Below are 15,883 nucleotides of genomic sequence, written 5' to 3'. Positions count from 1 at the left end.
TCAGTTCAGTCCGTCTCCCCCGCGCGTCCGGCCAGCAGCAACGCCGGAGCAGCAGTGGTTCCGCTTCCAGGGAAGGAGGCCCTGGAGCAGCTTGGGGGGCGGGGGGCTGCCTGGTTCCCCGGTGGGGCACAGGCGAGCTGTTCGTCCTTTCTGACCCCAAACCGGCGGCTCAAGGGGCCGGTCAGGGAACCAAATGTGGAAAGTGTTACCTGACAGGAAACCCAGGCGGCCGTCAGGGAAACGGAGGCGCACTCTTTACTACGCTCAGAATCTGGACGCGGCTAAGAACAGCCCACGGTTTTCACAGGTGAAGGGGTCCGGGAGTAACTCAGAGCTTCAGACAGTGCAGCAGGTTTAGACGATGCGGCGGTTTTCCTGAAGGTTTTTAGCTGGTAAACAATAAGCTGAGGTACAGAAGCAGAAAGAGGCGGTTATTGTTAGAAAAACAGGGGCAGTTTTAAAACAGGGAAGTTGCTGACTATGTGCTAACAAAATCCTGGGCGAAACTTCCACTTCAGTAGAAGTCTCATCCTAGACATGAAGGGCAGCCTGTGAGGACCAGTGACTCCCATTGCTCCTGTGAGCCCCACTCCTACTCCCTGGCAAGGCAGTTCCACTCCAAGACTGGGCCATGGGGACGGGAAGGACTGGTGGCTCCTATTCCCACTTCCCTGAAGCTCCAACTCTGTCCTAAAGAGATTCTGTCCTCGCAGGCCCGGCAAACCTTGATGACTGGCTGTTCAGGGCCCCTGCCTGAAGGGGTTGACTTTATTTGGAGTAGGACAAGGAAAAATCCAGCCCAAGGGCAATATTGAAAACAATAGAGGTCACAGTGAAGAATAATCAGGGAAGGCTGACATTTCAAGGATACTAACAGAAGCATACAAATTAATATATTTAATTTAGAAATCTACCAGAAATTTCATCTTGGCTAACACGGTGAAACACTGTCTCTACTAAAAATACAAAAATTAGCCACGTGTGGTGGTACACACCTGTAGTCTCAGCTACTCAGGAGGCTGAGGGAGGAGACTCACTTGAACCAGGAGGCAGAGGTTGCAGTGAGCTAAGATTACTCCATTGCACTCCAACCTGGGTGACAGAGTGAGCCTCCATATTAAAAAAAAAAAAAAAAAAAAAAAAAAAGGTGTGCTCGTTTGCTGCGGACCTGGTACCTCTTTTGTGAAGCGGCAGCTGAGGAGACTCCGGCGCTCGCCATGGCCGACGAAAAGCCCAAGGAAGGAGTCAAGACTGAGAACAACGATCATATTAATTTGAAAGTGGCGGGGCAGGATGGTTCTGTGGTGCAGTTTAAGATTAAGAGGCATACACCACTTAGTAAACTAATGAAAGCCTATTGTGAACGACAGGGATTGTCAATGAGGCAGATCAGATTCCGATTTGACGGGCAACCAATCAATGAAACAGACACACCTGCACAGTTGGAAATGGAGGATGAAGATACAATTGATGTGTTCCAACAGCAGACGGGAGGTGTCTACTGAAAAGGGAACCCTGCTTCTTTACTTCAGAACTCTGTTCTTTAAAGACCAAGATTACATTCTCAATTAGAAAACTGCAATTTGGTTCCACCACATCCTGACTACTACAGTATAGTTTTCTCTATTCTTTCATTTTCCCCTTCCCCATTCCTTTATTGTACATAAAGTAACTGGTATATGTGCACAAGCATATTGCTTTTTTTTTTTTTTTTAACAGCCAATGATATGTTTTGATTGACATCAAGTGGAGACGGGATGGGGAAAAATACTGATTCTGTGAAAATACCCCCTTTCTCCATTAGTGGCATGCTCATTCAGCTCTTCTCTTTATATTCCAGTAAGTTATTTTGCTCTCACTGTTTTAACAAAAAAACAACATAAAAATCCTTGCATACAAAAAAAAAAAAATCTATCAGAAATTTTAAAAGGACATCTAGGGACAGCCAAAGAGCACCCTACCCTTGTGCTGTGCACAGCCTTCCAGACCACCCACTCATCTCTGGAGGTCTGGAAGACTGCACATGCACAAATACCCAGGATCCAGAAGTTGGCTCAGTAAAGCCCAGAAAGGGTACTGTCTCTGGCTGAATGCAGAGTAGACTTGTAAACTCCCTGGACTTAGCAATCTCCAGCCACATTAGATCCAAGAGATTGAAGATACAAATGGATAATGACCAAACTAAAAGTAGAAATAGACCTCTGACCTAAAACCTGAAGTAACCAGCCCAGAAAGCCAGTCTACTATTTACAGTAACCATTCCAGGAAGTCAAGTTAGTGTCTGTGGCAAACAGTAGGGGAAGACAAATAATAATACCCCTAGATATTGATTGGCTCCAAATGGCCAGGACTTACTAACTGCAATAACTCAGAATTCCCTGATTTTTGCCCTTGCTTTCAACTTAGGACCAATGAGGAAAAGCCACACATACACTCCCAACCAATCACATCTGATGCCTCTCATCTAGTTAGCCTGCGCACAGCTTCCCCAGGCCACAGCCTCCAGTTAAGCCATACCTAGAACTATCCCACTTTCCCACTCCTCTGCCTGCTGTCAGTCGCTGCCAAACACAAGTGATGATGGTGGACTCTCCTGGTACGACAAGTTCTGAATAAACGGCCTTCATTTGTTATCATTTGGGGGTGTTATGGATTCAACTGTGTCCCATCTTCTCCCGAAAAAAGATATGTTGAACTCCTCACCCCCAGTTCCTCAACCTGTGACCATATTTGGAAATAGGGTGTTCACAGAGGAAACCAAATTAAAATGAGGCCAATAGGCTGGGCTGTAGCCCAAGATAGCTGGTACCTTTATAAAAGGGGAAATTTGCACACAAGGACAGGCAGGTGCAGAAGGAAGGTGACGTGAAGGCACACAGGGAGCACAGCCATGTGACTGGAGTGACACATCCGCAGGCCAAGGGACAAACCCCAGATGCTGGAAGAGGCAGGGAAGGATTCTCTCCTAGAGCTGTGAGAAAGAGAATGTCTCTGCTGACACCTTGATTTCAAACTTCCAGACACAAAGTATGTACTGTATGTTTCCATTTATATAAAGATCAAGGGCAGGCAGAACTATAGTGGAGATTCACTCTGGTATGATAGCATGAGAAGGTTGCCTCTTACCAAGAAGGATCTATGAAACTGAATAAAACTCTACTACTACCATCTCTGTGCATACGAAGATGTACAAAATGCTGAGACATATTTATTGCTGAAAACCATTGAGTGTTAGGAAAGAATGGTGCAAATCTATGGCAGTTTCTTGTCACGGCTAACACAGCCTAAGCAGGCACCCTTGAAATTAGCTCTGTCCTCCCTGGTCCTGAAAGGAGTCTCCACCAGAACCATAAACTCCTAGGGTTGGAAGCTGGAAGTACTAGGGAGTGATTTTTGATTGTGGGAAGAGATAGTGAGTGAAGGGTGTGGAAGGAAGGTGTGGAGATAGAGGACAAAGATTAAGTGACAGGAAGAGAGAGAAGAGCGTCAAAGAAACAGAGGCTCAGGGAGACAGATTGAGGAGACAGCAGAGGAGACAGGAAAATAGAGACACAGAAAGAGAAAGTGACTAGGAGAAACACAGAGACCACAAGTGAGTCAGAAATAGAGCAGTGGAAACAGCCCGGCAGAGCAAGAGAGAGGAGAGACAAAGGCACTGCCGGAGAGCCAGAGAACAAACACAGATCGAAGGACAAACGATAAACAGAGAAACAGACTAAAACACAGAGATAGAAATGAAGATGTTTGGAGAAACAAGATTAGAAAGACAGATGGCGACAGGGAAAGAGAGAGGAAGAAACGGACAGAGGTAAAGGGGTACAGTGAGAGAAACTGAGAAGCAGGGACAAGACCAGGGTCTGAAGTCCAGAAACAGAAACTTACAGCATAGCCCCTAACCCAGGAGGAGGGGTGGCAGAATTTGAACAAGAATCTGATCAGCGGGGGGAGGGCATCAAAGAAATATAACAGGAGGGAGGGCATCCTGTCACATTTCTTTGATATTTAACATTCAAAACACCAATATTTATTTACAATGAGAATAATCATCCACCTATAATTCTGTTGGGAACCAGCCCAAAGCTGTGTGTGGGTGCACTCTGTCCCGGCAGTGACGAGGGATGAGAAAAGAAATAAAGACAAAGACACAAGACTAGAATTTCAAAGCATGGGTCCAGGGGTGCAATGCACTCTCACAGGGTGATCTGCACCTGTTCCAAGTTCTAGGCTCCAAGCGCTTTTATTATGGTAAATTATCTTGTTAATCTTGCAGGCTGTGGGGAGGAGGGTTGAGGAGGGAGATAGCCAGACGAAGAGCATGTGTCTGCAGCATTCAATTCAAAGTGGTTCTCCTAAGAAATGCTAAGGATACTGAGGTTTTACCATCATTGTCTATCCAGGTGTTTTGTGGCAAGAGAGGTGCAGTGGACAAGGTGCCATGAGGTCTGACCACACACAATGCATCAAGCGGCTTTTATCTCCCAAGCATTGTGCACCTAGAGCAAGTGAAACTGCTCCACATTCTGAGAACACAGGCAGAGCCTGTGGCATTCCAGTGTCTCTGCCCTGCAAGGCTTTCCACCCTTACTAGCGCCCATCTAAGAAGACCCTCCCGAGTCTTAAGAGCAGATGTTGCATTTCCTTCCCAGAGTCTTTTGCATAAGCTCCCTTTACAAGATCCTTATGAGAACACTATTGAGAAGAAGCAGTTTTTCTTTTCTGCTCTGCAGCCACACCGAGTGTTCGGCAGTTGTAGGACGCTCTCAGATGGTCTTCACCAGAGGCCTCCCGTTACTGCTTGATCTCTGCTTTTGTTTTACTGCACCATAGTTTGGATATGATCCATGGCACAAATCTCAGTGTATAAAAGGCAATGCAAGCTCGTAATCATTTAAGTGTAAGTAACACAGGTCTGCCCCTGGCCATCTCTTCCCACATAATTCCATAAGTTTCCGCAACAAAGCACTTTAAGTTGGGAATAAAGATGTTTGCTGACACATGCCAGTTACACGCAGAACATGTGCTGAATTCCAGTTCCTGGGAGTTTCTTCTTTCAAAACAAGCTGTTCTCTTTTGTTCATTGAATGAGTATGTCCAGGACTGAGATGGCCATGCAGGGAGTGGAAAGGGTATGAGATTCAGTCCTCACCCTTAACCTGGCTCTCCTTTGCCAGCTTCAGCCAGGTCTGTATCTGCTGGAAGATATTCTGTGGGGAGGTGGGAAGAGTTTGGAAAGTCAGATCTCAGCACCAGTAGGAAAAAAGGAACATGCAAATGCTTATTCAAATAAGAATGCAAATTATTCAGAGCCTTTTCCCTCTTACCTGGCGCCCTAGGCGGAGGCTGGGGGAGTCTGAGGGCCTCTCAGGTGCCATGTCCAAGCAGTGGGAGCCAGAAGGGATGAGAAGAGCTGATTCTGAGGATCCTAAAGCCTGTGTTACACTTAGCACATGCCAAGGGTCTGTGTCACCTGGAAAGAAAGGAAAGGGTGGGGCTAGGTAGATGGGGGCTGGGAGAGGATAGGGCTATGCTGAGCTGGGGCTACATACATAGGTTTTGACAGCATGCTCACCGTTAACAAACAGCACTTGGTTAGCCCCAGGAGTCTGGCCACCATAGTAGGTGTTCGTCTGAGCCACAGCCTGGGCTACTGACAAGGGTGAGAGCCCGAACACCTGCTCACATAGGTCTAGCTGGGAGGGCAGTGCTGGGAGCTGGGAGAAAGGACATCTGGGATTCTCACAGGTGACATCTGTGTAGGGAGATACCTGTAAGTGTGGGTATACAGCCAGCCCACCACTCTCCTTTAATAATCATTTTCAGAGCTTTCCTTAGTGATGACCAAAATATTTCCAGTACTCCCTTCTAGGAGCTCATGATCCTAGCATAGAGACTCTCACAGATCCCCCAACAGTGACAAGCCAGAGTGATCAGGGCTGTGAAGGAAAAAGGCCAGAAAGCAGGGAGCCCAGAGGAAACATGATGGGCTCAGGGAGAGCGTCCTGCAAAGGATAAGACCTTGAGAAGTTAGTAGGACTGAGCCAAACAAAGACAGAGAAGAGGAGGCATAGTAAAGAGAGGAAGTAGCATGTGCAAAGGTCTGGAGTGCTCGAAGCTCAAGCTGTGTCACGTCTTCCCTGCTTAAAACCCACAGCTCACTGTGTTTTCAGGGTAAATCTAACTTCCATAACATCAGATTAATTCATTCCTTCCCTCCCTATTTGCTGACCACCTACCATGTGCTCAGATAAATGCTGTACAATATTGGGCACACCAAGACAGCTCCAGGCTCTGCTGTCACAGGATCAGTCCAGAGGGGAAGAAAGGCAATAAAAAATGTATGATGACAGATTGCGTAAAATGCTAAAGAGCACAGATCTATTGAAGTGGGAGGCTGGACAGCTGCTTATCTTGAGGGACCATGGCTTCCTGAGGGAGGGCATCCTGTTTATTGAGAGAGGAGCTGATCCATGACCTGCTCATCTGGCACAAGATGGGAGTTAGTGGAAGACCATGCTCTGTGCTCAAAGCAAGGAAGACCTCTTTATAGCGACAAAATGTGGCCAGACTTGCTTACTCTAGCAACAGCTTTTTCCTCTGTTTCCTCGGTGTACGTAAAGTAGAGCATGCTCTATGCCTCCCAAGGAGATGCCAAATCATCACAGCTATAGATCATTTGCTTGATGCTTTGCTTCCTTTTCACACCCCCCATCCCTGAGCACAGGCTTCTTGGTTTACACACTCATTCAAGTGTGGGCCTCCAGTGCTCAGGGCCTTTGTATCCTCCTACTCACATGGGCCTCCTGGGAGCCCACCTTTATGCATTCTTACTTTTGTCTCTAAATTTCTTTGTCTCCACCAACCCCAGTTGCTCCCTAGGTTATGTCTGGGCTGGTTCCCTGACACTGTTTAGACTTGAAGAGGAATAATCCAAGCAAAGTGAACAGCATGTGCAAAGTTCGTATGGTGTTAGGAAGACTAATGTATTAAGAGGGTTAAAATATGTAAAGCTTTATCATAATAATAGCAAGGGCTTAAGAAATACTTACCATAGAACGGCATTATTCTTAGAATGTTACAAATATTACCTATTTTTCTCCTTGAAACAACCCTATGAGACAAGTACTGTTAGTATTCCCATTTTATAGATGTGGAAACAGGCATGGAGAAGTCAGTCATTTGCCCAGGATCACATAAGTAGTAAATGCAGCTGGAACTTGAACATTTTGCCTTTACCATATGTAATATTTGGGACATGATTATACTAAAAAAAAAAATCTATTGGGCATCCAGTATTATATCTGGCAACACTACCCTGGGGTCTTTGAGGAGCTGTAGTTTTGTGCGGAGGAGGGTCAAGTTTATATTTAAAGATCTCCGTGGATGCTATGAGGAAGTTAGATGGTACAGATGAAGTGAAGGCCTGGAGACTAGAGAGGAGGCTGGGAAGGGATCCAAGCAAGAAAGGATGGAGGTTTCTAGGAAGACAGCAGAGGTAGGCAGGGAAAGCAGAAGGGATAGACTACAGAATTGTCCATGCAAAGTGGGGAGGACTCAGTAATTGACAGGCTAGCTTCAAAACAGGAAGGCAGCAACTGAAACAAGGTTCAAGTTTCTAGTCTGGTGGCTGGGGAAAGGGGGCCATCCCTGGAATGAGAACACAGAGAAAGAACAGGCTGAAGAGAAGATCACTCAAGTGGAGACCAATGTGTGCGTGAGGAGGCATGTGAGGGCCAAGCACATGCACACACTGGTATGGCTTCCACTGTCTCCAGCACAACATCTACAGGTTACACAATGCCTGAGAGTTGAGTCAAAATGAGTCCAGACAATCTGTAAGATGACTTTTCTGGGCATAGCAAAAAGGTTGTTTGAGGGGATGAAATCAGGGTTAGGCCAGTCACTTACAGAAGCCAAACTCGGTACATGTCTGGTACAACCACTGACGGTCACCCACACCGGACACTTGAGGTTCTGTGCTCCTCAGCTGTGCCACTGTCTCTGCTCGGGAAAAGCTTAAACACTTCTGGCCCAGGCTGCGCATGACAATCTAGGGAACAATGTGCATACATTGTGACATGGTAAAAGCCCCATAAAACTGCATATCTCAACCATACCTTGGCTTTGTGTTGAAACTGCTCTCTGTAACCCTGATGTGACAGGCAAGCAGTCCAAACCCACGCCATCTTGGCCTCTGCGACTTGTAATAAGTAACTAAGGTTTGTAATTTCCACCCTACGTAGGCACTGTGTAAACTAACGCTTATCTTGACTTCTGCGAACCACTTAAGTAACAATCGGAATGTCCGAAGCCCCTCACCCTCCCCAGCCCAGGAGGTGGTTTACGGGCATAAAAGATCTTGACACCCTCCTTTCTGGGCCACGGGTTGGAGAGACGTGAGTCCTCCGTGGCCACCGGCAATAAAGACCTTGCAATTTGGCATACTTTTGTCTTGGTGTCGACTTTCTATGCTCGCTCTGGTATAACACATAAGACATAAATTCCTCCTCGCCTCTCAGCAAGCCAGGGCCTGTGTCCCCAGAGGTCAAAAGTCAGAAACAGAAGGGTGAGTTCGAGTTCTCCTGGGAGTCAGTGGTCAGAGGGTCCCTGTGAGTTGGAGATTAAGGCACTAGAAGACTGAGACCTTATTACCTGTGAGATCTTGGGCAAGTGATACTCTTTCAGACCTGTTTCCTCTTCTGTAAGTGGGGATAGTAATGGTGCCTGTCTCTTGAGAATGTAACGAAATAACATATGTGAAGCACTTCGTACAGCATGTGGTCCAGACAGTGCTGGAAAAGTGACAGCCAGATTGTAGTTGCGGACTCAGAGGCTGCAGGCCCAGATACGTGGGAGAACCCTATCCCCAGGGATACACTTTTTTCATTCATTCTATAAATACTGAGCATTTTGCCATGTGCCAGGCAAAACGCACAGGACAGGACAAGACAGGCAAGTCTCTTAACCTTTGCACGCAGTGTGCTAGGCTCCCAGCTGATGGCTCTACAGCCATTTCACCTTCCCTCGGTCCTGTGAGGTGTCATCCCATTTTACAAATGAGAAAACGAAGTCTCAGAGAAGGTTCTCGCTTGCCCAAGATCACACAAGGGAAGTGGGCAGGAAACTGTCCGCTAACTCCTCCGGCCGCGCCAGGGAGCACTCACCTGCACAGCCCGCCGAAGCCCGCAGTAGGGCGTGGAGCGACTGCGGTTGGCCTCGCCCCCGAGGAGAAGTCCGCAGAGCTGCCGCACGCTCAGTGGCGCTCCTGCCTGCCCATCATACTGCACGGCACCTCCCACCAGAGCCTGCAGCGCCCCCAGCAGCTCCGCCTGGTCTTCCGCGCGGCTCAGGGACCCGCAGGCGCTCAGCTCCGCCCGCAACGCTGCATGTGCCGCCCCACCCGCGCGCAGCCGCCGCTCCACTTCCGAGAAGGCGGCGGACACCGCCGCCCGGCACTGTGGGGAGCAAGAGGAGGTGTCTGCCAAGACCCAGGCTGGGCTTCCGCTTTCCCTTCCCAGGACTTCCGTCCTCCTAGGGTTCCCCACTTTCCTGCAGCCAGACTCCGACCTTCTCGGCTCAGGCTCTGCCCACTTCTGGGCCTCCTGGGGTTGTCCCTGCAGGCCCCGCCCCACTCTGAGCCTCACCTCCGGATAGGCTGATCCCTGCCCAAGCCCCGCCCCCTCTAGGGAACGCCTATTTTCTTGGTGCCCCGCCTCTTCGTCAGCTCCGACTTCTTCCAAAACCTGCGTGTTCTTCCCGCTCCAACCTTGCTTAGACCTCGCCCCGCTGCAGGCGTTGCCCTCCTGAGGCCTTCTCTTCCCCGGCATCCGAGGCCTCTTTACCCTCCCAGTCCCCCTCGGACTAGGCCCCACCTCCTACCTCCAGGGACCCGCCGATCGCCGCGCTCTTAAGGCTTCTGGACACCACCTGTGGTCGGACCGCAGAGGACGCTATCGGGAAGCGCCGGCCTCCGCCCACTGGGTCCCCTCCTCCCGCACCTGCTGCCCGACATCCTTACATCATTATACTCGGAGAAATCCAGCACGGCCCGCACCGGGGCGGACGAGGCAACCGACGCGAAAATGAGATGCGGGAACTGAGGGGGGAGACGGCGTCAGCCTGCGGCTGAGGGCCTGAATCCCACGTCTTGCTGTCCCTGTGTCACTCACTCGCTCCGGTGAGGACAGCTGGTGCAGAATGCTTGTGGGGCGGGAGGAAGGAAGGGGCGTGGTGGGAGGGCATTCCTCTGATCTGAGACGGGGGCCCTGGAGTCCGAGTTCCCTCCCCCCAGCCCACCCAGAGGAGTCCCAGGACCTTCAGCCGGGCCCAGGCGGCCAAGGAGCCGGCATAGGAGCCTCCGAAGCAGATCCAGGGGCTGGAGGAGGAGACGTTAAAGAGGCGGGAAAGTGCCAGGCGGGCAGAGACCACATCAGCCAGCCTAGGGTCAGAGGGGAGGCTCGGTCGGTCCTCATCGCTGGGAATCCCTGAAGATTTCCCCACTATCCGGGAAACCCGAATTCAGAGATGTGAATGGGTGAATCTGGCCAGAAGCCAGGTCTGTTTTCTCAGGATGTGTTTCCAAGGGTTCTCCAAGCCACATGCACTTCCCAGAACACGTGTGCCTAGGCCACGGGAGACCCTGTGTTCATCCACTTTCTAGAAACCCTGCACCCTTTTTCCCTTCTTGTTTTAGGTAGGAGACGAAAAATGTCCAAGTCAGTTTAGATGAAAACCTGACAAATGTAGGGAAGAGTTGAGGGCAGTCAAGGAGGGCTACTCAGAGGAGGAGGCTCCTAAGCTGAAGAGTTAGAAGGCACTGGAAGAGGGAAGAGACACAAAGAGAGGTGGAGAGTGAAGTGTGGATATGTCTAACATCCTCTTTCTCCTCCCTAGGGCTGTTTTTCTTCCCTAGCCTTTCTGAAATGGCTTGCAGTCAGTGCCATCCTGCTGCAGTTAGAAAACCGTTTAGCTTGTAGAAAAAAACAGATGCAGAGACAGGGAGACGGAGACAAAGAGCCACAGATGTAGATACAGAGACAGAGCAAATGAGAAAGAGGCAAATAGACCATTACAGAGAGAGACACCAGTGAGGAAAGAAAAAGCTAAGTTCTGTGAGAGTAAAGCAGATGAAAGAACAAAGAACAGGTGAAGTAAAGTGGGGAGGAAAATGGTGGGAGTTGAGACGCACTGAGGGACGCTGGGGAGGGACCATACACACATCTGGGGAGGCCATGCCATGCAGAGAGATGAGTTCAGAGGCCCAAGGCAGGAATGTGCCTGTAAGTCTGGAGGACAGTGAGGACCTCAGTGTAACTGCAGCCCCAACAATGTGAGAGAGTGGAGGTCAGAGTTGACAAGGGTCCAAAACCCACTGGACCTCGTGGCCATTGTAAAAACTTTGACTTTACTCTGAGTGATACAGAGACATGTGAGGGACTTGAGCCAGGGAGGATGATGACCTGCTTTATGCTCTAACAGAATTATTCCGATTTCCACCTGGAAGTCAAGGGCAGAGCAGGAAAAATGGTGGATGCTGGTCCTGTAATCCAGGTAGGAAATGCTGGTGGTCTGCACAGTGATACAGTGGCTTACTTCAGACAGAGACACAGAAGCAGAGATAAGAATACAGTCTAAGAGAAAGACAGATAGGGAGAGACAGAGACCCAGCATGGAAAGGAAAACAAGACGCTATGAAAGCCAGAGGAAAACAGGGAATCAGAGACTCAGAGGTTGACTTCAACAATGGAGGACAGAGACACAGGTGCAGACATGCCAAAGCACAGACATTCCTGTCCTTTCACCCCACTTTCCCTTCCCGCACTCACGCATGGCGGCTGGACAAGAAGCGGAGCTGGCCCATGTCCAGGCCTCCAGCAGGTATACTCAGGCCATAAAACCTGTGTTCCAGGCTTATCACCAGGGCACCCCAGGCTGGGGCCAAGGCTGCGGGGTGGCCTGTGAAGAGTGCATGGTGTTGGGGGGTGAGATGCAAGTTGAGTGTCAGCCCTTGCGCCCCTCAGGTCTCACAGCATTGCAATACGCAGCTCCCCTTCCTGGTCCCCACTGGCTTCCCAACTCTGTCTTTCTCCCAAACTTGCTTCTTACCTTTCATCACTGAACCAGGCCCAAGGCAGCCCTCGCCCCCCAGATGCAGGAATATGGGTCCATCCTGGCCAGCCCAGTGTTGGTCATTCACCCAGTAACGCTAAGAGTTGTGATGGGGAAGAAGAAATGGCATCATGAGAGTCCTGACTTCTTTTCAATTCCTTGTTTGTTTCAGTCTCCCTAATGGATTTTTTCCTTATGTATTTAATAGTGTCTGAAATGAGCTGGTTATGTGCCCAGTTTTCTCCTGTTCATCTCATCTATTTTATTTATTATTTATTTTATTTTATTTTTAGAGATGGGGGTTTCTCCATGTTGATCAGGCTGGTCTCAAACTCCTGACCTCAGGTGATCCACCGGCTTCGGCCTCCCAAAGTGCTGGGATTACAGGCATGAGCCACTCACTGTGCCTGGCCCCTGTACATCTCATCTAGAATGCAAAATCTACAAAAACAAATTTTGGGCCTGCTTCTTCACTCTTTTCTCTTTTTTCCTTTTTATTTTATGGATCTGAACTACTTTGTTCACATGTGGGCTTTTTGACACTTCTATCCCTAGAACAGAGGGAGTGGCTCTGACATAGAAGGAACTTGCTATTTTTTGAGGTAATAATTGTCGAATAAGTAATAAATGCAGATGGATTTAAGAACAAGATCCAAGTGTGATGATCTTTGGAGACTAAATACAGAGTAAGCAATGAACGGTGAATTTGTTCTTTCTTTCAGTAGGTATCTTTGAGTGCCTGTTGTGAGCTAGGTCTGATTCCAAAGCTGGTTCAAGTTTCTGCTACCTGGTGGTAGGTTTTGTGTCCATTCTGGACAGGGAGGAGCAGTGAGACGGTGAGTGTGAATGACAGAGAGAAAGACAGAAACGATGAAGGGCAAGAGCTGAGGAACAGAAAGAGTAGGACCCTGAGAAGAAGGGAGACTAAGTACAAATCAGAAGAACAGGGCAGAAAGGGGATTCTGACAGCAGCCACAGCATGAGATTCAAGCCGAGGGATGGGGAGAACTGGGGTGTGGAGAGGGAAAACAGGTGCGGACTGAGGAAGAGAGGAGGGAGACTGAGGGATGGGAGAACTGGGGTGTGGAGAGGGAAAACAGGTGCAGACTGAGGAAAAGTGGAGGGAGACTGAGGGAGGGCAGGATGGGCAGTGGACTCCCCGTCTTTTGGCCTCACCTGCAGGAAGGATCGTCCGTCGGACACGTTGAAGGGATCTAGAAGCTGCTCCAGCCATCCCACTTTTGGGAGGGCCCCAGCACCCAGCCCTAGGCCCAGGCCCAGGGCAGAGCTCTCCTGAAACTGCTGAATGTGCTCACCCAGGCGCCTGAGAAGGGAGGCTGTGGGACATGGAGGGGAAGAAGTCAGCCTGGTGTCCTTAGGATGCCCTGCTGACCCTCAGTCTCCTCTTACCTGGAGCCGAGGGTCCCCAGAGGGAAACCAGGAGCAGAGAGCCCAGCCATGGGACAAACCAGATGGCCATACTGTTCAGGACTCTGTTCTCCCCCAGGATGACCTTTATCTCATCCTTGGTGGCCGGGCTTTAAATTCATCATTTTCAGCAGAGGCTCAGGTTTCTTTCCAGATGCCTTTCCTGGCAGGTCAAGCGTCTGTAGGAATTGCTAAAGCGGGGCAGGGACGCCAGAGTCGGTGCAGAGGCTGCTGACGGCACTGGAAATCCATTTCTTCTCTCTGCTGAGTCTGTTCCTCCCTCAGCTCTCAGTAGCCCTCCCCATCTCCTCCCCTCTCCACCCTTCAGTCTATTCCTCTTCACTCAGACTCCCCTTTGCATGCCTGACTGTCCTTCAGCCTCTGTCTCTCCCACCTCTGTACCTCTCTGGAACCCCAGTTGCCCACTCAGTCTGTCATTTCTGCCCCTCCACATGTCTTCATTACCCAGCAGTTCCCCCACCCAGCCTCTCCCTGTGTTGTTAGCCCCGTCTCTGTTAAAGTCTTCCTCTCCATACTCCAGTCTCTGTCCCTCAATCTCACTGTGTCTAGTCACCGGCCCCTCACTTTCTGCTCCTTGGCACTGCCCTGAGCCCCTCTGACCCACGATCTCACCTCTCCATAGACTCCTTACAGTTCTTTGAACCTACCAGGCTTGCTCCTACCCTGTGGACTGTGATTTCTCCAGAAATGCACATTGCTTGCTTCTTCACTTCAGTCAGATCTGCATGCAAAGGTCATTCCCTGGGGGTTGTTAATAGAGTCAGATGCTCTGAAGGAGGCTGGAGAGGCAGCCATACAAGTATCTGGGAACTTTTCTCTCCCAAAATTCAGAAAGGTCTTCCATGGTCATCTTTTTAAAAATTGTCAAACCTAAGGTCCTCGTCTATTCCTTTCAAACTTTATTCCTAATTCTTTTTCATAGGACTTATGACAGTGAGAAATATTGTACATTTAAAAAATTATTCCCATAAATTTAAAAAATATATACAGAATCTCATGACTTCTCACCACCTTCAGTGCTGACACTGCTGAGCCACCATCACCTCTGACTTGGGCTATCATAGAAGCTTCTTAGCTGGTCTCCCTGTGTCTGCCTCATGACTTATTCCACATTCAGCAGATGGAGAGATCATATTAAATATTAGCTCAGTCATTCACAATCATTCACTCTCTGGTTCAGAACACTTCTCTGGTACCCCATCTTACTGAAAGTAAAATCTAGCAATTAAAATAATTAAGACAATTGTTTTAATCGCTAGTGCTTCCCAGTCATATGGGCAAAAATGTTTGTCACAAGCCACAGTCTGTAATAATGCATGAACAAAGGAGAATTTGGTCTATACTGGCCAATAGCTTCCTTAATGATTTTTTAGTAATTTGATAGGAAAGGGTCTTTCCAACCTTGTCAGATGCCAAACCAGCCACAAGGGTACAACAATTGTCCCCCGCCACCTCAGTAAGCGCAGAGTATGTGGTACTACAGCTATTTCTTTGCTACCTGGAGAGCCACCTATAAAAGTGCCAACAGGGGTGCAAGGGCCTTTGGGGTTCATTTTGGGAAGATCAAGTTTAAATCTAAAAGGTGTTTAGAGTCATACTGGAGTTGTTGATTCTGATTACAAAGGAGAAATCCACTTGGTTGTTAGCTGCACCACACCTTGGAGTGCTAACCCAGGAGACAGAATAGCCCAGCGTCTGCTTTTACCATATATTAAACCGAAAGACAGTTCAGTGGAAAGAACGGGAGGATTTGGAAGCACAAATTCAGCAAGAAAGGCTGTTTATTGGCTAAATCAACTATCTGAAAATAGGCCCATTTGTACTGTAACTATACAGGGAAGACAATTTGAAGGTTTAGTAGACGCTGGAGCTAATGTTTCAATAATTGCCTTAAATCAGTGGCCCAAACAATGGCCAAAAGGAAAGGCCCCTGTGGGACTTGCAGGAGTTCACACGGCCTCAGAGTCTATCAGAGCTCGAGTCCTTCCGTGCGAGGAACTGGGCAAGCAAGAGGGAACCACTCAACCGCGCGTTACCCCTATTCCCGTAAGTCAATGGGAAGGAGACCTGTTACAGCAACAGGGCGCTGACATTTCTATTCCAGCTCCAAACTACAGTCTCAAATGTAAGAAAGTAATGATCAACATGGGATATAAACCCCGAAAGGGATTGGGAGGAAGAGAGGGTGGCCTTCTTGAGCCGATTCAAGCATCTGAGACATTTCACAGAAAACGCTTGGCTGTCAGTTTTAGGCGCGGCCACTGCTGAGCCTCCCCAGACCATTCCGTTAAAACGGACAGCTCAGCGTCCGGTTGGGGTGGAGCAGTGG

The 15,883-nt window shown here is 49.0% G+C and overlaps 2 protein-coding genes across 2 annotated transcripts; one reads left to right on the top strand and one right to left on the bottom strand.

Annotated features, from left to right (window-relative positions):
• The first annotated feature begins 1,152 nt into the window (after window positions 1-1,152).
• On the top strand, window positions 1,153-1,875 carry LOC116545200 (small ubiquitin-related modifier 2). Its single transcript, XM_032271821.1, has one exon. The coding sequence runs from the start codon at window positions 1,218-1,220 to the stop codon at window positions 1,503-1,505; it is 288 nt and encodes a 95-aa protein (XP_032127712.1). The 5' UTR covers window positions 1,153-1,217; the 3' UTR covers window positions 1,506-1,875.
• A 1,157-nt stretch (window positions 1,876-3,032) lies between these two features.
• PRSS16 (serine protease 16) lies at window positions 3,033-13,733 on the bottom strand. Its single transcript, XM_032271822.1, has 12 exons — window positions 13,516-13,733; window positions 13,282-13,442; window positions 12,103-12,202; window positions 11,823-11,952; window positions 10,312-10,435; window positions 10,016-10,093; window positions 9,877-9,924; window positions 9,162-9,452; window positions 7,906-8,047; window positions 5,570-5,749; window positions 5,322-5,467; window positions 3,033-5,204 (listed from the first exon to the last, which is right to left on the bottom strand). The coding sequence occupies exons 1-12, from the start codon at window positions 13,583-13,585 to the stop codon at window positions 5,136-5,138; spliced, it is 1,539 nt and encodes a 512-aa protein (XP_032127713.1). The 5' UTR covers window positions 13,586-13,733; the 3' UTR covers window positions 3,033-5,135.
• Between the last annotated feature and the right edge of the window lie 2,150 nt (window positions 13,734-15,883).

Source organism: Sapajus apella, unplaced genomic scaffold (assembly GCF_009761245.1).
Source record: "Sapajus apella isolate SASKATOON/1434 unplaced genomic scaffold, GSC_monkey_1.0 scaffold251, whole genome shotgun sequence".
NCBI classification, from domain to species: Eukaryota; Metazoa; Chordata; class Mammalia; order Primates; family Cebidae; genus Sapajus; species Sapajus apella.
Note: the sequence above shows the minus strand (reverse complement) of the source record. Positions and strands in the feature narration are given on the sequence as shown.